General features: G+C 38.6%; 1 protein-coding gene across 2 annotated transcripts; it reads right to left on the bottom strand.

Moving 5' to 3' along the window:
• Nucleotides 1–36: 36 nt before the first annotated feature.
• LOC113674232 (protein fantom) lies at nucleotides 37–23,355 on the bottom strand. Of its 2 annotated transcripts, none has more exons than XM_089199741.1 (41): nucleotides 23,035–23,355; nucleotides 22,743–22,843; nucleotides 21,015–21,058; nucleotides 20,801–20,859; nucleotides 20,312–20,409; nucleotides 20,045–20,125; nucleotides 19,644–19,714; nucleotides 18,847–18,888; nucleotides 16,912–16,959; nucleotides 16,587–16,659; nucleotides 16,062–16,132; nucleotides 15,443–15,548; nucleotides 15,059–15,133; nucleotides 14,540–14,611; nucleotides 13,812–13,885; nucleotides 13,625–13,679; nucleotides 13,332–13,416; nucleotides 12,814–12,920; nucleotides 12,325–12,375; nucleotides 12,141–12,207; nucleotides 11,887–12,005; nucleotides 11,093–11,194; nucleotides 10,473–10,538; nucleotides 9,520–9,597; nucleotides 9,314–9,429; nucleotides 8,883–8,952; nucleotides 8,641–8,770; nucleotides 8,233–8,327; nucleotides 7,997–8,144; nucleotides 7,096–7,250; nucleotides 6,584–6,709; nucleotides 5,831–5,923; nucleotides 5,030–5,343; nucleotides 4,005–4,221; nucleotides 3,181–3,274; nucleotides 2,837–3,105; nucleotides 2,256–2,448; nucleotides 1,850–1,922; nucleotides 1,288–1,378; nucleotides 1,008–1,047; nucleotides 37–818 (listed from the first exon to the last, which is right to left on the bottom strand). In XM_089199741.1, exons 1-41 carry the CDS (start codon nucleotides 23,090–23,092, stop codon nucleotides 727–729), a joined length of 4,119 nt encoding a protein of 1,372 aa, XP_089055867.1. In that variant the 5' UTR covers nucleotides 23,093–23,355; the 3' UTR covers nucleotides 37–726. The 2 variants fall into 2 exon arrangements, with proteins under 2 accessions (XP_089055867.1, XP_089055866.1); XM_089199740.1 differs by having other exon boundaries at nucleotides 9,520–9,600.
• Nucleotides 23,356–23,380: the final 25 nt, after the last annotated feature.

Genomic DNA, 23,380 nt, shown 5'->3' on the forward strand with positions numbered 1-23,380 from the left:
TCAAGCCACTAACAAACTGATAATTACCATGGAAAATTTTTAAGACACGCTTTATTCTCTTTTTAAAATGAGAATTTCAATAAATAACTTCAAGAGCCTATTTAAATCTAATTACAAGAGTACAGTTTTTACAAAGACTTACAAAATGCGGCACTTAATACACCCTTTTGATAAAAATATTCCAGTCTCTGCTGTAATTTTCCCAAGAATCTCAACTTCTGTTCGTTATCTAGCGTGAACATGCATGGATAGTTTTGTGTTTACCGTAGAGAATATAATCTTGCGGGTTTTTATTTTCGAACAGCCTCCATCAGCAAAAATAAGTTTCTACTGGAAAAAAAAAATCACACGCAGTGAATCGTCGCAAAAATCACATTCCTACAGTTAAGAGACTCGGCAGGCGGGTCGAGTGTGAATTCGTGTTCTTGGTATTCAGACTTGCTCCAGATATACCTCCAAGAGTCATCCACCGTGCAATTATCCCTCGCATAACTCGAAAAGCTAGAAAAAAAGTTATTACGATTTTCGCCTTGTTTATCTTCTACTTATTGAACAAAAATTGCAAAAAATTATTAGCTCCTTGTAGAAATTCAAGATATCTTGAACCGCAATTTTTTTTCTTCCAATACAATAAAAATCGCTAGCTTGTAAAATAAAATTAATGCAAAATTTTCATCCTTGGCGGAAAGTTCCTGGTTAAGAATGTATGGAGATTCTTTCGAGGATTCACTGATCCTTGTACAAGTCTCGTAGAGCTTCTGTTGCTTCCACAGAGACAGTGAGTGTTCCAATCTCGGAATGTCTTTCAATGTCATAAACTGCAAAGAAGACACATCATTTTAAAAATCTCACTTATGTTGCTATTTATTCTGTGGTAATGTTACTGAAGTTCTGCTGCAATCAACGTGTCAACAAGGCGTATAAAGAAATTGTGCTGAGCCAAAACAATCGTTTTTGAAAACCCTAGTGTCTATCGAGTAACATCACCAATGATGCTCTATACTTACGAGCTAAATCCTTGTCAATGACATCCCCTTCATATAAAATCTAAAATAAAAGAAAACAGGACCACAGGAGAAATGATTAACAGTTCTATTCATTACTCAAGGTCACACACGAAAAGGTTAAGGACGTTATAATAATAACGGGAGAGGAAAAAACTCTTACGACGTGAATATCTCTTCTTAGATTATAATGTGAAAAAGATGTTTTTCTTTCCAAGCTTTACACACGAATTTTCTATCGGGTTGTGCCACACCACCATCGTACCATACCAACCATACCAACCTCCTGAAAATCCACGGACGCATAAGCTACGTCAATACAGTCCCCTTCGTCATCATCGTCAGGTGGGTCACTAACCACAGTGAACACGAGTCTACAAGGAAATACAGCTGCTAGTTCTGATCATTTAGGAAACAGCAGGTTGAAGGATGTAAAATCGAGGCTGACCCACATCGTAGCTGGGGTTTGTCTTGGCTGGCGAGCATATGAGATCTAATCCTACTACATGGTTAATAATCCATTGCTTGTTACCTCTAATATTTCGTTAGGGTTCAATGAGAATTCGCTAATAACCATTTCCACTTTAAGTAGATAGAGGCGCAGTATTAACATAATTCACATTATGTTAATTTGGAGAATTTGGTATCGGATCAATTAGTAATCCCATTATTGATATATTTCTTAATTCCATCGCTTGTCTGCATGATGTTGTAAGGAGAAATTCAGTTTTGGTCAAACAAGGGAGTTAAAGGGTTAACTACCCGATGAAAAAACAACCCACACACACGCACGGTTTCAGACCAATCAACCAAGTGGGAGCCAATGACAAGCAAAAACAACTTACTTAGGATCGTTGGACAGCATGTAGATCAAGTAATTTCTCTTTCCCTCATTTTTTTCTTCATCCACATAAAAAACTGAAAGTAAGACACAAGAGTAAGTAGATGCCATTGAGTGATGCGTAAACCCAGAAATACACCATTGCAAACACTTGGAAAGTTTCCTGTTTTTCAAAATCGAGGTGATGCTACAATCAAAAGTCATGAATTTGCCGTCTTTAAAGGTCTTGGCGATTTTCACTTTTGAAGTAAAACTCGTTCGTATCACTACGCTGCACAGTAAACCTTGGAGGTGTTTAAGTTAGTACCTGTTTCAAGGTCACTGAGTTCCTATCATAGTATATCAGATGCGGGACAAAGGCATGGGAGGGAAGAAGGAAGGGGAAGATTTTCTTAAGGTTTCATAGTTACCTTTCTTGAAGTTATAGTATATCGGTCTGTACGGTGCGGGCTTTGGTAATGAAATTGGCGTTTCCAGATCAGCGGGTTCGTAGTCCAGGAACTTGTAAGCTACAAAGAGTTGTTTGACGTTCGGGTCTTGTAAGATCGGTGCCTCTGAGTCTAGGGTAAGACTGGTAACTTGAATAACAACGGTAGAAGTAGGCTGCAACAAACACATTTACAAAAAGGTTAGAGACGCTAGGTCGGTCGGTCGGCCGTCCAGTATTTTGGTCATTCAGTCTGAAAGACGACCACAGTATTACAGAAAGTGAATAAGGCTGTCCGTAAGATAGACCAGAAGGAAAACCAGTCCATAGGTTCATTGGTGGGTTAGTGAGGACCTGTCATTATTTTTTACTGCGTGTTCATGTCCTTCCTCGCCTGGCATCACCACACTCATTGCGTTATTTGTTTAAGCTACCTTCTCTAGGCTTTTCTGAAGTTCTCTTTGGTTTGCTTTTAGCGTCAATAAGCAGAGAGACTGGGTTCAACATTTACTTAAAAGAGCTTCGATGAAGGCCTTTTTTTTCACAATTTGTTGCTTTGCTTACATTGACCACAGATTTTGCTCGAGAATGCCTCGGAGAGACCACCACTTCATTTTCACTTGTTTCAGTTCCACTTTCCACAGCACCGTCTTCGTTCTCCGGTTTTTCCTTACTTTCCTCCTGGCCTGCATCTTCCTCATCCTGCTCCTCATCCTCCTCAACTTCCTCCTCAATCTCCTCCTCATTTTCCTCTCCTTCCTCGTCCAGCTCTTCCCCGGACTCCGCCGCAGGAAGGGGTATGTCCACCTCCTCACCAAGTGTCGAATCGAAATCTAGTTAACAAATACAAAGATACTGTTAGCAACGATAAACCCGGAGTAGTACTATTTTCTGTAAGGTCTGCTGACCGGATTCCGAATGCCGCTTCTCAAACATGGTGTCCTCGCTAGCTTCTGCTTCAGTTGTTCGCCTCATTTCCTCTGCTACAAGAGCTTTATCATTCTATAAGAGAAAATGCTACTGTAAGCAGAGAACGCTAAAAAAATCTCCGTACTGGTAAAGATATACGTTTTTGGCCAAGCGTGAGGTCGAGGTGGCTGGATATTGGTCGAGTGATTTTTTCGCGTTTTTATGGACCGAAACGAAGTCGAGATTTATAAAAACGTAAAAAAAGAACGAGGCTAACATTCAGTTATCTTCACCTCACGCTCAGTCCATAACGGATTTATTATATAGCAAAAAAAATACCTCACTTGAATGACTTGTTTATCACTGTTTATTTCGAGAGCCGAGAAAGAAAGCTAACTGTTTTTATAGCGCAATAAATCCACGAGAATCGTTCATGTTTTCTTTGTTTTGACTGTCTTCTGACGCTTTATTTGCCAATACATCACCGACATTGTCCAAATATATTACGAACTTTGTAAGTCCGTTCCACGTACTTCTTTTTCACGCGTAGAATCAAAGTGGGCAATCCCGAGAGGACAAAGTAGGCCATCTTGCCCGGTCGGGTAGCCAATCAGAACAGAGGATTCGCTTCATATTGCTCCTGGGCACTGCCAGTGATATAATAAATATGTTCATAACTGCTTTTTAAAAATATGAAATGGTCAGTCAGACCGTCGTCTCAGTCAAGCCGGTCAGCGTACCAAGGATGACTTACTTAGAAAATTGTCAAAGGTTTTGTTACTCCTGAATCAATTTCTCGACAACTCATTGATACCCTTAGTACCTGTTCATCTTCAGAGGTCTCACTGATTTCTCCCGTAGATTTCACATTGTTCCCAGGCTCCTCTCTCGTTTCTTCGACCACCTTAGCCATCTCATCAATAGACATCTCCTCCACGGGTTTCTCAGGCTCCACTTTGCGCGTGCGCGGGGCAGGCTGAGGTTTCTGTGCCGTCGCCTCAACTAACTCATCAACTGACATGGACTCAAGTAGCTTTTCTCTGTTTGTTGTTTTAGAAAAATATTCAAATTAGCCTCTGAGGTGACTTAAACTAGGATACAATGGTAAAAATTAACTTGTAGTGCTGCAATTGTATGTCTATGTGTTTGTTTCAGGGTAATTTAGTATTATCAACTGAGTTGATAGCGTAAATTGGCCACCGTAAAGAGTTTCAAAACTGAGCGTTAGCCCTCCGTCATTCACTCTGATGAAGGGCTAACGCTCGAAACATCAGCTTTGAAACTCTTTACGGCGGTCAATTTGTAATCAACTCAGTTGGTAATACTAAATTACCCTGTTACACTCTTCCACCGACGCAGCATCACAGTTTCGTCAGAAAGTTACCCCCTATATTCATATGTGTTTGTTTGACTGACGGCCGGTCTACCTTTTTTTTACTAGATTGTTTATTAACGACAACGACTTAGACTTCAAAGTTTCTTTAAGGCCTATTTACACGGCACGACTTTGACGCATGCGACAAGCTTACGACAGGCCTACGACATGACTTAAGAGTCGTAAGCGAGTTGTAGGTTTGATTTACACGAAACAATTCGTGTCGTAAGCCTGTCGTAAGCTTGTCGCATGCGATAAAGTCGTACCGTGTAAATAGGCCCTTAGAGAGACACCAGGGCAGGAGGGAACGCTTTTTTTTTTTGCTTCGTCTGTCCATCTCGACGGAACTTTTCACTCTTAATTTTCAGCGTCGTAAAAGATGGACAAACAAGTTGGTTTGGAGATTGTACTTAAAAAAAATATCTCAACCACGTTCAAAATTTAAACGCAACTTCAAAAAAGACACAACCCACTTTATCTCCTTTTCTACTCTAGCTTCAATTTTCCCTTTTTGATCCGACGGCTTTCGTTGCAGCTGAGCCGACTCTCGTCTGGCCACTTTTTCCTCACGTTGTTCCTGTTTAGGGGTGGACGAGTCAACCGGAGATGGAGGTTTTTCTCTTTTGTTAGGTGATTTGACGACAGGTTTGAATTCAGGTTCACTGTCAGAATGCAGGTTCACTGTCAGAGGTTTTCCTCTCTTTTTAGGTGATTTGACGACAGGTTTAAATGCAGTTTCACTGTCAGAGCTGAACGGCTCGTTATCATCAGGTATACGCATCACACGCTAAAACAGATAAACATGGTGAACACTGGAGAAGATTTCATTTTTGTTGTAACTGGTGTGGGACAAAGGAAAAATTCCCTACTTTTAAACGAACCTTCGACCTTTGGATTCCACGCTCCGATGAATTACCATTTAAACAACAGAGAACTTTGCGCTTTGTCTGGTCACTATTAACATCATAGGTGAACAATATTAGGCAAACTCGTGGAAAAAAGGGCTTAATTCCTAAGTTCCGGCTGGTAAATCTCCTTTTCAGCTGTCTTTTCAATTCAATGCAAAACAGTTACTAGAGTTTGGTGTTTGTAACTCGATATAAGCCCTCCGCTTATAAGTTCGACTATTCTACTCATATCTTTCCTAGATAATTAACATCGTGTTCTGGGGTCCATGCGTAGTGCAAGGGGTTCATATTTTGAATTCATAGACAAGCGAACAGTTTCAATTGGTACTTAAAACACACCTCTCTTGACCTGAACGAGGTGCATACCTGAGGTGCCGCGCGGGGCTTGGCACTGGCCGGAAGATACGTATATCTCCATTTCAGGTAAACATCAATTGTTCCGTTTACACCTCCCGAGGGCTGTAAAGATAAAAAAAATTTGGGTAAGTTAATGAAGATGGCTTCCTTGGTTACGTTCATCTTGTATTTGCTTGTTGTTAAGGCTTCCTTCAGTCTTTTAAAGCTTTGTTCGTTCACTTGCGTCCATCCATTCTGTTCCTACATCCATCACTACTCTTGGTCTCCCAGTCATATTTTCGAATCCTCTGGATTTCGTTTCTGGACTTTTAGGTGTCATTAGTAATGGCATGGAAAATAGGAACTACTTCTTTTATTTTTTCATATGCGCTCTTGGAAAATCAAGGTATTCGTAACCCAGTAACTTTGTGATGAACAATTTGAACCACATTATAAATCAGTTGCAAAACACAAATAAAAATTTTTGACATTCACGTCCCTTTGGCAGGGTGCGCCAACTAGACTACGAGTAGTTCGTTCTTTATGGCGAAGTCTGTCCCACGCGTCAAATATAAAAAAAAAAATAATAATAATAATAATTTAAAAAAAAACCGGAAGAGCGCCGCGCAGAACTCGGGGAGTGAGTCCGCGCGGCGCGTTTACATATGTTGTATTATTAACTGACTTTTTTGTAATCGTACGACAGACTTCGCTGAAACTCAGGGACCTCTGGAAGCCTATTCACCTGCAGATGAAATCATGAAGTGACAGAGGATAACTTACTTTCCTAAGTTCAAACGTTCCCTTGACTGGTTTGTCGTTAGCTAATGTTATCAATGGTACTTTAGCCAGTCCCAAGTACACCGTAGGTTCGGGATCTGCGTCATCAAATACATAGATCTCCAGCGCCTGAAATTACCAAAAAGGTTTGCAGCTTAAACTTTAAATTCGCCTGACTTTTCCCGTCAAGCATAGAGATATCATTTCTCTCATCTCTCTTATGTACAACATATACTCATACCAAGAGCCTGTAATTTTCTTTTCACAAGCCAAGTTTCGTGTGAAGGAAAAAAGAACTAAACGTTATTCGATTTTCAGAGTTTTTCTGGCTTTTAACTAAAATAATAAACAAGGAACGAAAGAGCTTGGAATTTCCAAGCAAGCAAATTATCATTACTTAGTTACGCGCGTGCCTACATGATAAACGGGTGCCTAAGCGTTAAACGGTTCTTCGCAGCCCAGGTATTGCAAAAAACAGTACACAAGGCAAACAAATAAACACGTAAGCTAGTTACCGCAGCTCTGAGGTAAGTGTCAAGCTCAGTTGTCATGGGGACAGGAAATGTCTTGACATCATTAAACTCAGGCGTGTTGGTGCTCTGCACAATATCTGTGTCATGATCAGCAAAGTCAAAGAAACGGTACACCGCGTACGGACAGGGCTGTATTCCTGAAGGAAAAGACCATTTGAATACATAAAAAAACCGGATAATTTTATCAAACGACCCGTGCGAAACGCTCAATCCCTCCGAACAAAATCATAACGAAAACTAGTATGTCCGAAAATAGCCGTCTGGCTCCGCACAAGTAGTGCCTTGTTGCAAAAAGTATTGAGAAACGTCGCGATCTTCAATAAATTCTGCCAGTTGATTGCTCCGAGCTTTCATCTTGCATAATCTTTTTCATTGCTTTTCCGGAGCCCCCCCATCTGATTTATGTCATGTTTTGGTGTAAAGGTGGCTTCCGACATTTTCAACAATTCGAAGTCCCGTGAAAAAAATGCATACTGACATAATTAGGGAGGTCCATGCAATCTGAGCCTCATCCAAATATTTTCCCGTCCAGGCCTTCAATCAATAAGCACAGAGTCCTACGTGCGACTCACGAAACTATAAAGATCACCGGAAGGCACATTGTTGCCTCGACCGGAACTACACTCTCCGTAAAACAGGAAGTGCGCCCCATTATCGTTCGAAGCGTCCGTGTGTTCAGTATAGAATGGGTTCGGAACTTATTCGGGACCAAATATCCAGAGAAACAGACCGAGTTATGAATTAGTTTTGCCTAACTAATAGGCCATACATGTACGTTTGTGACCATTTTGTCCAAAGCTGGCGTGATATCCAGGATACTTTCAAAGGGTAAAATTCGTCAGTCTTTTATAGCACTACGACTGCAGTTACACGGCACTCTTACCTGGTCTCCTCGGCTGAACTGCATTGCATCTGACGACATGAATGTCGAGCTCATTGACGTCCGAGGGCGGTTTGTCTGGCACGTGACCGGCGTCTTCAAGGGCTTTATATGCTCCAGAGTTCATATAACCAAGTGCTTTGGTACGCTCCTGAAGCGCAAAAGGATATGTTTAGGTTAGATAACTATAACGAATAGAATTGGTCAAAGAAAAATATCCAAATTATTGGTACACTCACTCTATACAATCTGATTGCTTGGTCCATGGGAACTCTTAGTCTGACCCAGTATTCCAAGGTCGCGAACTCGATGCCTTGGCATGGGGGCCTAGTGCCTACGAGAATAAATATGAGAGGAACAAAATATGATTTCAAAAAAACGATCAGCACTCGCAGTTATATTACTTGTCACAATTTAAGAGAGCAGAGCCCGCAAGTCCAATCACCTTCCGAACTCGGTTCACAAATATCATAAATTAAAGCAACTTAATGATTGAAGAGCATACAACGCCATCTACTGGCTCGCTTGGCACACCTACTTGAAGCTCGGTGCGAGGCGCAGACACGCGGGGCGTGACATCTCGCGTGCGCCACTTCTTTCTCGCCCCCGTTGATCTTACACCTATAACACTGTCAAAGGATTCTTACCAATTAGCGTGGCAGTGCCGTGAACTCTGCCGTGAGGTTTTTCAAGCAGGTCTCTAAACTTCAGCTGACAAGCTGCCACAGTCTTGTAGTCCGTTCCAAATGCTCGATGGATTTCTATCAACGTTGATTCCTATCACAAGGAAAAACGGAAGACTAATTGGACAACAAACACAAAGGATATCGTGCGTATTCCTCCCTTCTTAAGTCAAACAACGAATGTCTTCGACATTTGGACAACGTACCTTTTGTAAGAAATGAAGAAAGAAATCATCGACTCTCACAAGATACTGTGAGGTAAAATTGAATTCGGGTCTGAAAGTAAAATAAAAAGAGAGCTCAGTCAAATATATTTGCAGAGACTTAAAACCATCGCCCTAATAAAGCAATTTAGGTTAGATAATAAACGTAAATTCAGCTCTATAAACGGGTGCCGGCAAATTTCCGCGAAAACCTGAAGAAATGCGGAGGTAACCTTGCCATGATCTGACATCCCATCCAGGAAGAAGTAAAGTGATACTCCCAGTAGCTTTAGACACCAGGATAACTTCCGGCTAAATGGGCCACTGACATGTAGTACAAGCGCAGAGTTTTGAACTTATGATAGTGAAGTAGATATTAACAGACGTGGTCTATCACACAGCAACTAAGATACTTCACAGATCTCAAAGTGTACCTGGTCCCCTTAACAACGGGCGTCGTCTGAAGCTCATGTTCAAAAAACTCATACGTCACAAACGTCACCGGTTCATCATCTTCAAACTCTTTCATGGCTTCCTGAGACAATATAACCTGATTGGGAGAAATGTGACGAGCACAACTTGAGTAAAATAATATAAAGTTGTCGGAGATGATAGCGTAAACAAAAATTACATGGCGTACCTTATCAATGTGAATTTCGAAGATGTTTTGACCTCGCTCCAGTTCTACCGTGCTATCCATTTCTTCGAACTCGGAGTCCTGCTAAAATGTAGGAGTTGGAGAATCAGTAAAGACCTATTTTGCACAAGAAATATCTTTCGAGGGAAATATTTGCACGTAAAAATTTTACTACATGAAAGATCATCGCACAAAAGCTTGTGCAGTTAATCGCTCAACCTTCCTCGGTTCCTCAAGCCTGAAGATCTTCAGGCTTTATTTTAACAACACCTATCATTGTTTGTCTAACTACAGTGATCTTTCATTTAATCATTACACAAATAATAAATAGTAAATAAAAATCCCTTGACTTTTCTCCTAAAAGAATTATGACCACTTATAACCATAAAATACTATTTCGAGTCGGAGTCGTAAGAGCGCTTCCAACCCACTGAAAATAAAAAATTGGAGTCGCAAGCAGAATCATAAGCTCGACGGAATCGGAGTTTGAGGAATCATTTCCTTCTTCCACCTATGACTGCAACGCTTTTGATCCAGTGAAAACTAGATTGTCCAACTCGCAATCAGGAGCGGAAGAACTCACCAATCACAATGCCAGTTGTCAAGCCCTCCAAGTGCAGCATTTTGACTACGACTCTGACGATCCAGTTTTCAGTGGATGGTAAGCGGCATCAAAATTTTCCTCCGATTTTCGATTCAGTTCGATTTTCACAAGGACCGCGCGGAGGGAGGAGCGGGAACTTTAACGCCCCCACCCATCCCCCCCCCCCCAGCCCCGCTCAAAAATTTACTGTTTCACTGGATCGCATCGCTCTGTGCTTCTGAATACAATTCCGACTCCGTCCTAAGTGAAAACCAGCCTTAAATAGATGAAGTACAAGTGATTCATTTTTCCTTTTTTTCAGTAACAATATCTTTGTCTTTATGCATTTATTAATTTCTGTGTATTGTATTACCTCTAAAGGAGCAGCTTTGTACTGCTTGGTTCCGTATGCTACGTCACGCATCTGACTTTCAAGTTTCTGTAGAAAAAGAAAAGGAAGATTGAACAATACTTCAACGCAATAAAGAAAATTACAACGCACATCATATGAATAAATTTACAAAATAAGACACTACGTCGGTTAATTTCCTCTGAAACATTTGAGGCTCTATTTCCAGGAAAGGGTACCAAATTTTTTCACGTCTCTCTCGAGACCTTCTACCATGCAAGGATCAACTCTCGTAACTTTTTATGACACGAACAATAGATGTCGGTACTTACAGTCCGCTCTAAAGAGCGCATGCATATCAAGTGCACACGATTGAAACCAAAAACCTAGATTGACTCACGGATTGACGTTGGGAGACAAGATGACCGTGAAAGACAAAAGGATAGATACTTAACAACAGCCACACAGGCAGACTGATAGACAGACAGAGACAGACAGACAAACACACACACTGACAGTGGTCAGACAAACAAGAAATAACTGCCCGAAAAACTCACTCGCGGAGTAAACGTTCGGTCTGCTAATAGAAGGAGAAACATTTCCCACAAAACAAACTGAAACGTAAGTAATGTTGTTGTACTGACTCGGATTCTATCGGCCCGAATGTCCAGTAACTGAGCGTACTCTTGCATCTTAAGGTCGTACTCTTTCTTATCTTCAGTCATCTTCTTGGTTACCCGCTCCACCTTAACAGAAAAAAGAAGATTAAAAAGAATTAAAGATTCAGAATCAAGCCAAGAGAAGAATTTAGCGTAAAGACCACGGGAGAACGAATTTTTCACAGGTTCGAGTGACGTTGTGATTGGCTGAATTGCAACCAAAAAGGATCAGTTAATTCTGCATACGGGAATAACTCAATGACAAAGGTGGCAAAACTAATCACGGTATGTGAACTATGACGTGACTAAGAGAATCGCTCCTGCATTTATTCGGGTTATAAGTCATTGACACTCTTCAGCGATTCTACAACTAGGTAGAGAAAGGTACTCTGAGTTAAGTATCATAACCAAGAACGAAACGGAATGACCCAGCCAAGTCTCGAAAACTGACCTCAACAGGCTCACAGAGCGAAGGGCTAACGCTCGAAAGGTCAGCTTCGTAACTCTTTACAGTGGCTACTTTATGTTAGTTGATAATGCTAAATTATCCTGTTACACTCTCCCACCGACGCAGCACCACAGTTTCTCTAGAAATTTACCACCTTTCCGCCCAAAAATAAACCATAGAGTGTTCCACTTGTTGCATTCCACTCAAAAATACAGCTTATTATAATCGCAAGTACTTTTTTTTAAGGCTTTGTTTATAGCCGAAACCGCGGGCTTATTTTGAGAGTAAATAGTAAGATCACCACAACACAAGCACCGTATTTTCAGCTCACCTCTGTTTGATAATCTTTATTAATTTTGTGCTGAATAATCAACATATTTCTTGTTTTCTCGAGCTCATTGATTGTGTCCGCATGTGCAGCTTGTAATTCTTGTACTTGTCGTTTCATATCTGCGAGAATTTATAAGAACGAAAGACATGATTAATATTTTGTTCACGGAATCGAAAGCATCGTGATATAGTTTCTGAAAGTCGCTTACCATGGATCGCTCTTTCACCCAAGAAACGTTCGTCGTAAAAATTTACCTTTGCTCTTTTCGTCATCAACTTTTTCCAAGAAATCTAAGTCCTGGCTTCCTTTCTCTTTCCTGTGCTGTTGAGAAAAGAAAAAGTCAAAGGGTGCAGTCTACTATGAGACACTTGTTGTCATGAAGATGGAGCCGAACGGAACAGATTCAACTCACGCAAAACAGAAAAACAACTAACTTACTTTAATCAGCACGAGAGCTTCTTCGATTTCCTGAAAATCCACCGCACTTTCCTGAAAAGTTCAGTAGGCGACGGCGAGTTTAGTAACTACTTATTAGGGGTCCCAGAACTTATCTAAATCAACAAAGCTCACCAATTATTATTTTATTCCTGTCTGAAGGTAACAAATTGTAAAGACAAGTGTTTAAGCTGCTAAAACCTTTGGCCTCTAAGAGTGACTTGCATCTAATCTCTCCTTACAATATTACTCCTAAATCACACATTACTGTCACGAGAATAAAGGAAATGATCACCAACGAAAGCTCGTGATTGTTAAACAAATTCTCCTTGTCAACACCTTAGGAGAGGTAAAGAGAACAGTGTGGAGAAAATGCATAATGATTTTAGGGCGTAAAGGGTAAAGATAGCTATTTTGAGGGGAAATGTCCCCTACATGGAAACAGTGAGACAATGGCAGAAATGACAACGTTAGCCTGCCCTTAAAAATTACCTTGGTAAAGAACTTCATCTTTTCCTTCAAGTCATCATACTGTTCTTTTAATGTATAATGTTGTACCCTCAGTTCACGTAGCTCCGCGTTTAATTTTTCAGCAGACTCTACAATAATGATGACACGGATGGAGAAGTTTCTGGTGACGCGCTACAATACTTGACCAAACAGAGCAATGAACGTGACCAGGCAGAGTAACAGTGAATTACAAAAAGAACCATCAGGAATTCCACGGAAATAGCACGTACGCGGCAGTAATCGCGCGAGAACGCGCGTTCTTGCAAGCATAAGAAGCGCCAATCAAAACAAAGTTCAACAACCAATAAGAATCCAAGAAAATAACGTAAACTGGCCCCAAGTGCGGAAAAACGCTTTCAGCCACTTAACTCGTTTTAGGTATTCCATGTGATTTGTATAGTATGACTAAAACGTTTCTGCCTACAATCTCATAGAGTGTCGTTATTACCTAGCGCGGCTAATGCGTGGTAAGTCCTAACCACATTAAAAGCGAATCTCACCTCTCTCACTGGTTAATTTGTCAAGAATATCATTTTTCTCCTGTAAATCTGAATGCAAAGTAGCTCTTAACTGCTCCATCTCCACCTGAAACAAGATTAGTAAATGTTGACCTGCCCCTTTCAAGACCCAATAATCAACAGCTTAAATGCGTATTAGGGCATTGGCGGTTTCTAGAGTGTATTCACACTTTTCTTCCTTTGAATTTGTCTCTTCAAAATTATCTATCAACTAGTGTTTGTTTTCTAACTGAATGTGTCTTCTGTGTCTCCTTGCTGGCAAACTGACACCGTACCTCCATTTGCCTGTATTTTGCTCTGTGCTGTCTTTCGCGTTCGGCATCAAAAGCACTGGAATGGCAAAAGAAAACAAAAACGTACCAATAGAGGAACAAATTGGGGGAACAAAAGAACAAAAACGACACCAATAAATCGACGATACATAAAAATGCTTTTAGTCACATGAACAAGGCACTGTCCTACCTGGTGACCAGTTTTTCATTTGCTTCCTTCAAGATAGCATTGTCTGCTTTTAGATCTCCAATCATCTGAAGTTGCTATAATTTTAACACAAAGAATAAACGCAATTAGATTGTTAAAGTATTGACGATCTAGTGAGGACTGAATAATTCTTCATTTCAACAAAGAGCGTCAAGGTTCTGTACCATGCTGTGCTAGTGCATACTGGATACTTCTTCTTCTCTCCACTCTCCCCTTCCCCCATAACATTTTGTCACATTTCCCCACAGTTCGCTGGCTCCAAAACCTGTATCAAGCGCTCACCCGCGGGAATGGCAGGGTGACTGCTTAATACAGATTCCACAGAATAGGGAAATTTTTTAAACGACAAAAAATCGTCATTTAATGCCATAATTGACCACTAACAACTGCAATGTACAAAAACTCGTCAAAAATACAACTAACATTGATTTCGTGAGATGAAATAGATTAAATTTTACTTAAGAGGTTTATTCTTAGTTTTATTTAATTTGTTCTGCTTTAGGTGCCATTCAATACAGGTGGAGGACAATACAAAAAGGCTGTTGGTCGGGGGTGACCACGACTGCTTAATAGAGGTGACAGCCTAATGGTGGTAAAAATTACAGTGATTGAGGGGTAACAATTTGGTGACTTTGAAAACTGACCGTGTAATACAGCGTGACTGCACAATACCATAGCCTGTCTCTAGAAGATGTGTAAAATCATTTTACCTCTGACAATGACTTTGATGCTATTCCTCCAGTCTTGAGGTCATTCTTTAAAGCAAAATTCTTTGTTTGTTCCTGTACAGATAAGAAAAAGTACACTATGCATCTATATAAATAACAAATTATGAACCACAAATCACTGCTGCACATGAATCAATGCAAAACAACATCAAATCAAAATTCATACATGTAACTTAGCAATATACAACATGCTTGTACAGTGAGTGGCCTGCTGTAGCCAGACTGTGGCCTTGCTAGACTGTAGCCTACTGTACCCAGACTGTGGCCTACTATAGCCATACTGTGGCCTACTGTAGTTAGACTGTAGCCTACAGTGGTTAGACTGTGGCCCACTGAAGCCAGACTGTGGCTTACTGTAGCAAGACTGTAGCCTACTGGTATTACCAGACAAATGTTTAGAAAAATTGGATGCACAAAATGACACTTCATTGATAATTGCAAATGAAAACATTGCAACTTGGTAGTATACTGTTTTGTTCTATGATATTCTCTTTTGAATACCTTTTTAAGTTCTTCATTTAGTTTTTCCATATCTTCAAGAACCTGAGTGTGGCTTGCTTTTACTTTGGCAAGATTCTGATTGAAGAAAGAGAAACATACATTTTGAGATGGAAGTAATGCCTGTTAGGGTAACCAAAAAAAAAACAACCATACCATACCATGCACATACAGAATTCAATGAGCTACAGTACATATTCCTCTTACTAAATTACAGGGGTCTGTCCTGTAAGACCAAGTTTTCTGATCAGATTTATTGCCCAAGCATGAATGCCATAAATCTGAGCAGAAAAAAAGAGGTTCCGTAACTTACAGTGTGGACCAAGAAAAAAAAAGGTTAGTATGATATTATTTTAGTATATCTCTGGGTTCAAATAATTATTTTACCTCTTCTAGATTTAAGTACTTGGCCTGCAGAGCTTCAAACTTTGTTGCTTTTTCTTTCATCTCCCTCTGAAGTTTTATCAAGTCAACATTCTCTTGAATATTTGACCTTGCCGTAACAAAGGAAAAAAAATTATTTCAGCCCAACATGTAAGAGTGATATTAAAAAATACCATGGCAAACTACAGATTTACATTGACTACTTTCAAGTTGCAGCAAGCAGAGATGCAAAAGTCCAAATGCTTACAGGTATTTTGACACAAAATTAATTTTTTTGAATTGACCGTGAAAACTCTCATTTTTCTTGCCAGTAAGCAACTACACTGAACATTTTTTTAATTAATCTTTCCTCGCTTAACCCTTTACACTCTACTGGTCATCAATATGCATATTCTCCATACTATTTCCTAGACATTTCCTCACTTACAGGGTTAAAGGGTTAATCTTGAAAAAACCTAAACAATCATTTTTAAACCTGTGTCACTATGCTCAACTACAATTTTATTTAGTTTCTTGTTGGTATTACGCATAGCACAACATTTGTTCCCAAAGTCTGCATCAGTGACTGGAGACTACTGATTCAGAAATAAAAACTGGTTGAAATAACACATCACATACGTACCTTTGGGCATCTGAAACCTGTTCTTTCAATTGCATTATTTCATCTTCATGGCGCAGTTTGGTTTGCCTCAACTGTAAAATGAACAAGCAGAATTTCACAAAGTTAAATGCTGAGATCCTTGTCACACATGACTTTACCTGTTACTTTTTCGATTTTGCAAGTAATGATTCAGAATTCAGGATGTAAAAAGCTACATATACTCAAAAACAAGATTTTCTGACTTCCCTTCCAAAGCTTTCCCACAGAGATAAGATCAAACAGAGCTTTTGACTTATAAGAATTACCACTGTTAGATACATTGTACCATGACCATCACTTTTGAGTGATTTTAAGAAAAATGCTAGAAAACTGTGCTTAGAGAGTACAATCATGTTTAGATCAAGAAAATATAAAATATTGAGTACTTAAATATGTATTTCATCATCATCACATGTAAATTATCTTTTTAAATAAAATATAAATTAAATAATATTGATTAGAGATTAGGCTGATTGAGTTAGTTTCATAAAAATAAAATCTTCCCACCTGCTCCCTTAACTGGGCTCCATCTTCATCAAGTAATTGAATTTGATCTTGAAGTTGGGCAATAAGTTCCTCTCTGTAAAGAGAGAAAATACAAGTCATTGTATTAAGATAATGAGATTATAAAACTAAAATGATTGATTGTAAGGATATTTTAAGCGGGCTATTACAAACAGGCTACCTAAGATAATGCTGATATTGGTGAAGAGAAAGACAAAGGGGGTTTCCATGATATGACAAAATTCTCACTCCCAATTCAGGACAAAATGTATTTTAGCTGGAAGAGAAAATTAGGACTCAGTATTTAATAGTTTGAGGATGAACTTACAGTTCCCTTTTTTCCAGTCTTGCTTCTTCAAGGAGACTGTGTCCATACCTTCAAAAGAAAAAAAAAAGAAAAAAAAAAAAACAGGATAGATTGTTGATAAATACAACTTCAGTCTCTACATGCATAGTAAAAGGTAATCTTGTACTGAAGTAAAGACTCAGTTACATAGCTGCAGGAAATTTTCCACTTTTCTTAGAATAGAGCTGGATGCATGTGAGTGTATAAGTTTTGCCTTTCCACCTGGCTGGATTTCTATTTGGCACTTTGTCCAGTGTCTTTGAAAGTTTGCTGGTACCCAGTTACGCTCTTGGATGAAGGGAGGCACCATAAGATTAACCCTTTACAGTCTAACATCAGTTTTCATATTCTCCAAACTGTTCTCTATACCTTTCCTAAGGTGTGAACAAGGAGAATTTATTTAACAATCAAGAGCTTCTCTGGCTGGCGATCATTTTCCTTATTCTTGTGATCTTAATGTGAAATTCAGGGGTGATATTGTAAGGAGAAATTAGATGCTAGTCACTCCTTGGGGTTAAAGGGTTTAAGTGAGTTTCCCACAAAATAATATCTCTGGCCATGGCCCCTAGCACTTAAAGGCTGTTATTTTGACCAACAGACCAGTACACTAACTTTGATTCCATTGAGGACAACTTAATTCAGAGAATCAATTCTAGTTCTTACAACTTTTAATCAGTTAAGAAATTCCAAATCACACTATTTAATTAGCTATCATGGTAAAATGAAAGGTGGGTTCCTGGGATATCTAATAATTTCAACTGAGGCTACAGCTTTAACAAGCTCCTGGATTCACAAAATACATGTTCAGCTTGATGCCTGGCAAATCTCTCTCTGGCAAATTTCCTCAAACAGAACTGAACAAACAGTGGAAGGACATTAGAGAGTGAGTGCGCTGGGTTAACCTGGGATAATTCTTGAAAAAATGCTGCAAGACCACTGAAAACAATCCCCAATAAACTGCTTAAGAACTTAAAGGTATAGCTGTAATGAAGCTGAAATGTTTCATGCAGCCTCAGCACTTGTAAGATCAAATAATGACTGGAAAAAGGTACTATACTTATAGCAGCTACTGTAATTTGTCACTAAAAAATTTTTTCAATAGTATTGGAGGGCACACGTAAGAGCCATAAAGGTTGCTATAGATAAGGGCAGCAATCTCTGTGGCAGCATGGAGATCACCATAGCAACTGAGCCAAATCCATCCCTCGTTATCCACCAACACAATAGCAACATACATGGTGAGTGGAAAGGAGGAAAGGAAAAGAACATTCATAGTAGGTAAACAAATTGGGCAAAAGGACATGAGAATGCTTCCTTGTTAAGCTCCTTTAGCTGAAACTGCTGCATTCATTTGCCTCAAAATTCATTTAGATTCATTAAAATTAATCAAACATGACCTGCAATAGAAATTACGCCTCAACAAAATACATCCATAAGGAACTTTTATGTCACAATTTAAAGAATAACACACTCAGGATGTCGTAACATCAAAACTAGTACATCCTGAGTGTGTATCTCTAAACTGGAGACCATATGGCAACAACTGTCTGTGCATGGACAGAAATTATAATTATGTAAAATCCACAAAAGGTTAACCACTGCACTGATAAAGCAAAAACAGTACTTATTATTGCTCAACACTAAGCTAAGATTACAAGTACATAACTCTGCCTTAACCCATTAACCCCTTAGAGTGACTAGCATCTAATTTCTCCTCACAATATCACTGCTGAATCACACACTAAGGTCACGAGAATTTAAAAAAATGATCACCAACAAAAGAAGCTCTTGTTTGTTGAACAAATCCTCATTGTCAGCACCTTAGAAATTGTATAGTGGACAGTATGAAAAATATGCACTGAGGTACTGACATTAGGGCAAAAAGGGTTAAAATTTGTGACAGTAGGTTTAGGTTACCTTGGTTGTGGTAGCATTGGAGGTGGTACTCTTGATCCAGGTCTACAAAAATCAAATACAAAAATAATCACAGTTAGTGTCCCCAAATACACAATTTAGCTCATATAGCTAAAGTGTATTTACACTTAAATTAAGTTTATCATTATTACTTACACATACACAAAAAACAAGATCAGCATATCTCTGATCAATTATTATCAAATGTCGAAAAATAATTTCATGTAAAGGTGAACTCTACCACTTACAAGATCTTCATGTTAATTCTCCTCACTACCAGCTGGGAATTTCTTTTAAATCTAAGTTCTGAGAACTTGGTGTTATATTAAAATCAGATAACATCGACTAGTTGAAACATTTCTACCTCCTCATCATCATTCTGGTAAATAATGCATTTAGATTGTGAGGAGAAATTCCTTTTTGGGTATGGAAGTAAAAGGAATTAACCCCTTAACTCACAGGATCTAATTGCTAATTCTCTCCTCTAGCTGCTAGACATTTCTTTGTAAAGTAGCTAAGAGAATTTGGTGTTAGATCAAGATAACAACTTTTACCTAGAAATAAGTTTGAGTATTCTCATTACCTGTTTGCTGGATAATGTATGGATATTATGGGGAGAAGTAACATGTTAATCACTTGTGGGATTAAAAGGAATTAAGTAAAGTTTGAGCAGCTCGTGCTGCAAGAGTCCAGCTTTTATCAAACAAAAACAGGTGTTGTGCTTATTTTCTCATTAAAATAGTTTATCTGGTAGTTATCCAGTACAGAGCTCTGCACATGTACAGTGTAGAATTACTGACTTCATATCATGGCCTTGAACTCTTAAATCTTTCTTCAGTCGGTTTCCTGATGGTGTTCTGGCATGAATACCCTGAAAAAAGGTTATAAATTATATAAAGAAAGAAAGAAAGAAAGAAAGAAGAAGAAAACAAACAGACAAACCATTTTCATTCAAACTGTAATTATTCCAGTCATAATTATTTTTAAAATGCCCATTCTCTTGAATTTACATAATACGACACTTAAATCATGTAATGATGGTAACAATGAACAAGTCTATGTGTCTACTTTTGATAATGCAACAATTGCATTTGTACATGCAAGCCACTCCATATCTTTAATAAATTCTCAACCAAATAGAAGAAATTGACCAAAAAGATTTGATCTGACTAAAATACACTTGGTGTTGATCTCCACTTACTGTCTGAACTCGAGGTTTCACATGATCATAAGGTGTGGCACGCTTCCCTTGGGTCTGTAGTTGTTGCTTGGCAACCGTAAGCTTAAAAAATAACCATTGAAAATAGTCATAAATCACCGTGAGTTCAAACTTAATACTGGTTGATTTTACAGAAATAACAAAAATATTATACTGTATATATTAACGAAACACATGTTTAAAGGACAGAATAAAGTACATGTTATGATGAATTTGGTAATTGTACTGAAAACTGGTTATGAACTGTACCTTATTTTTCAATCCAACATTCTGCTTTTCTAAATCTACAATTTTAGCTTCCAGATCTGCAATTTTCTCTCTTGTATCCACATTGTTTACAGCAGACACTATTTCAAGGAAATTATAGCAAATATATGAAATCTTAAAAGCAAACAAAGTCACAACATATCTACCTGATTAAATTTGGGAAGTTGATACAGGTTCATGTACATTTCACATCATTTGCACCATGTATATGTAAGGGACCAAGCTGAAGTGTCATGGGAATCTAAGTTTGGCTCAGGACCATACCTATGAATCAAAGCTCTTAAGGGCTGGACACCTTAGCATTTTGAGACCAAAGCTTTCAGGCTTTAATTGATCCTTCTCAGAGTGCAAATTTGAATGATACAACTATATACAGGGTAACAGAAAAAATAATGTTACAATCTAAAGTTATAGGCAAGTAACTTGATAGGTTTGTTGGGAATATTGTATTTAACCCACTGATAACAGTACCTCCATCTGTGGCTTCCCTTTTCTTGTCATGCACCAATCGCAACAGCTTAGTTGCCATCCTAAGTTCAGAAAAAATGAGTAAAATGAGTAGAAAACTAGCTTATTATAGAAAAAAATTTATTTGACCTAACATTTAAATTGAAAATTTATTGCTACTATTGGAGATCTTTTTAGTTAGAATTTTCTACTAATGTGTTCAGAATATATCAAATACTTTTTGATCTTCTCCTCCTGCTTCCTTGCATATTTCTTTAACTCCTGTAGCAATTAAAAATTATTGTGTATAAGTATAATGATCGTGAAAGCTCTGTAATCAATATACATTTCATTAAGAGATGAATATGAAAGTGATCTTCCTAGTAATGAACACCACTCAAACAGTTACTGTAGTGAAAATAAGACCTGAAGAAAATAAATTCAGGCCTGTATGGGATTTGGACCCATGGCCTCTGTGATACTGGTTCAGTGCTTTTAACCAACTGAGCTTACAGACTAACTGGGAACTGGTCATTATGTAGGTTCAAAATAAACCTGTGATTCATCAATTCATCCTGTAGAAGCCTAAATTTTTTTCCAAGCCTTATTTCTGATGCAACTTAAGTAGTGTTCATTACTGCAAAGATCGCTTTCATATTCATTTCTTAAAACTGTAGTTCACATACATGTAAGTGATGTTAATAAATTCACAGTCATTGATTCATTGCTTCACAGGTTTATTATGAACCAACATAATGATCAGCTCCCAGTTTGCTCATACATACAGCTCACTGAATGCTGGTCATTTTGCAAAACATCTCTAGTCTGTTCACAAACGTGTAGAAGTCAGTTTGCAAACGTTGTAAACATTTATATGACTTGTGTAGAAGTCAGTTCACACACTTTGTAGATTTGAGATGTCAACATTTGAGCATACAAAATAACTCTCTAGCTGAAGTCATACAGTCTTGTAGTTGATTTTGCTCTATTGCAGTGTTTGCATGTTGCTTGTACAGTAGCTGTAATCTGCAAATCAATCTACCGATATGAAACAGGTCTTACTGTTGTTGTGTTCTGTCAGGAGGTTTTGCGCTTGGAAGGAAGGTCCACAACTACTGAGACACGGGATAAAAACTGTCCATTTGATTAAATATGAAATATACTTTAGTGAGTAATAAGCTGTGAGATTTCACATCCAATAATTTACGCATACAACAAGTCAGTAATGTGGTGTTCTGAATTGTATAGTTAAACCCAGGTTGACATGCAAATGTTTATAACATTTGTGAACTGACTTCTAAACATTTGCGAATTGACCAGAAACGTTTTCAAAATTACCATTGGTGAAATGACTCATTGGCAAAACAACTGGTTAGTAGCTCACTTGATAGAGCACTGCACCAGTATCCCAGAGGTCATGGATTCAAGTCCTGTATATGGATTCAAATTCCTGAATTTTTTTTTGGCCATAGTTTCACTACTGCTTAAGTAGTGTTCATTACTGCCTAGATAGCTTTCACATTCAATCTTGGACAAAACCCATTGACACAAACTTAAGCTGAAAGTAAAATATAAATGTCATTGCATGTATAAAAACCTCTAAACTCCATTATAGTTGAACTTAGTACGTCATGATTGAGCAAAGGAGGGAAGACAAGTTTCCAAAACAACCATGAAATAAAAAGCCTTGACTGTTTCTTCCAGCTTCTTGTGCAAACTAGATGAGGATCTACATGTTGAACATGTGCAGGAGTAGGTGTAGGTGTAATGATTAGGTACCTATTTTAATTCTCTAGTGCCAAATTCAAAATATGAAGGCATAATTATCTCTAAATCCACCGTGTATCAGAGATATACAATGCACATATATACTGCTTATCAAGTTTCTCAATCAGAAAAGAAAAAAATTCAACAAGAAAAAAGGAATGTGAGTTGGGAGTCATACAATGTGTACTCCAGTCTATACCTGATTGTCCTCCTGAAGCCTCAAATATTTGTCTTCAAGCTCCTCTCTGCTTATCTTGGAGATCAACTGACGAGCATAGATCTCACTGTAATGTCTTCCATCTACAAGAGCAACGGATCACAAAGTTCTTGAGCTGTTCGTTCCTGCAAATATGTGCCCTAACAGGAAGGCTAACCTTGAACTGCCATACAACAACATCAAACTGTCAATCATAATTATGAGGTAAACAAAACTGCAAATTTTTATTTTTGTGCGTTTGCGATATTCAAAAGCTTTCTACGAAAACCAATACCTCCATCCTCAGCAACGGAAAACGAGGGAGGTCCGTCCATGGCCGAGGAAACTGGCATACCACGGTCAAAAATTATCAGCTGTAATGATCACGACGAAACCCCGCTAACTCGTTGCTATGTCCCACTTTCTCTGAATGTTTCCGCACATGGCACCCTCACGATGAGACCAAAAGAGTAATCTGTGTATTTTTAGCATGAAATGTTTTCTTTTAAAGCCGTCTAATAAAGTTAAAACACAAAAGCTTCATACTAAACGACTTCTTTTCTCAAATCTGATTTGGCGGCAATCAACAGCCATTTTGGAAATTGTGAAGACAGCGGTCGTACGTCAAAGGTTATGCCCTT

This window comes from Pocillopora damicornis, chromosome 3, assembly GCF_964200805.1.
Source record: "Pocillopora damicornis chromosome 3, jaPocDami1.2, whole genome shotgun sequence".
Taxonomy (NCBI): domain Eukaryota; kingdom Metazoa; phylum Cnidaria; class Anthozoa; order Scleractinia; family Pocilloporidae; genus Pocillopora; species Pocillopora damicornis.

Bases quoted from the DNA above. Each gene is read 5' to 3' on its own strand.
- LOC113674232 (XM_089199740.1), bottom strand. From the start codon at position 23,092: ATGCCAGTTTCCTCGGCCATGGACGGACCTCCCTCGTTTTCCGTTGCT. The intron at 20,126-20,311 runs GTACAGTTCATA...TTATTTTTTAAG, and splicing joins ATGTTGGATTGAAAAATAAG to CTTACGGTTGCCAAGCAACA. The intron at 8,328-8,640 runs GTAAGAATCCTT...TTATTCTCGTAG, and splicing joins CGGCACTGCCACGCTAATTG to GCACTAGGCCCCCATGCCAA.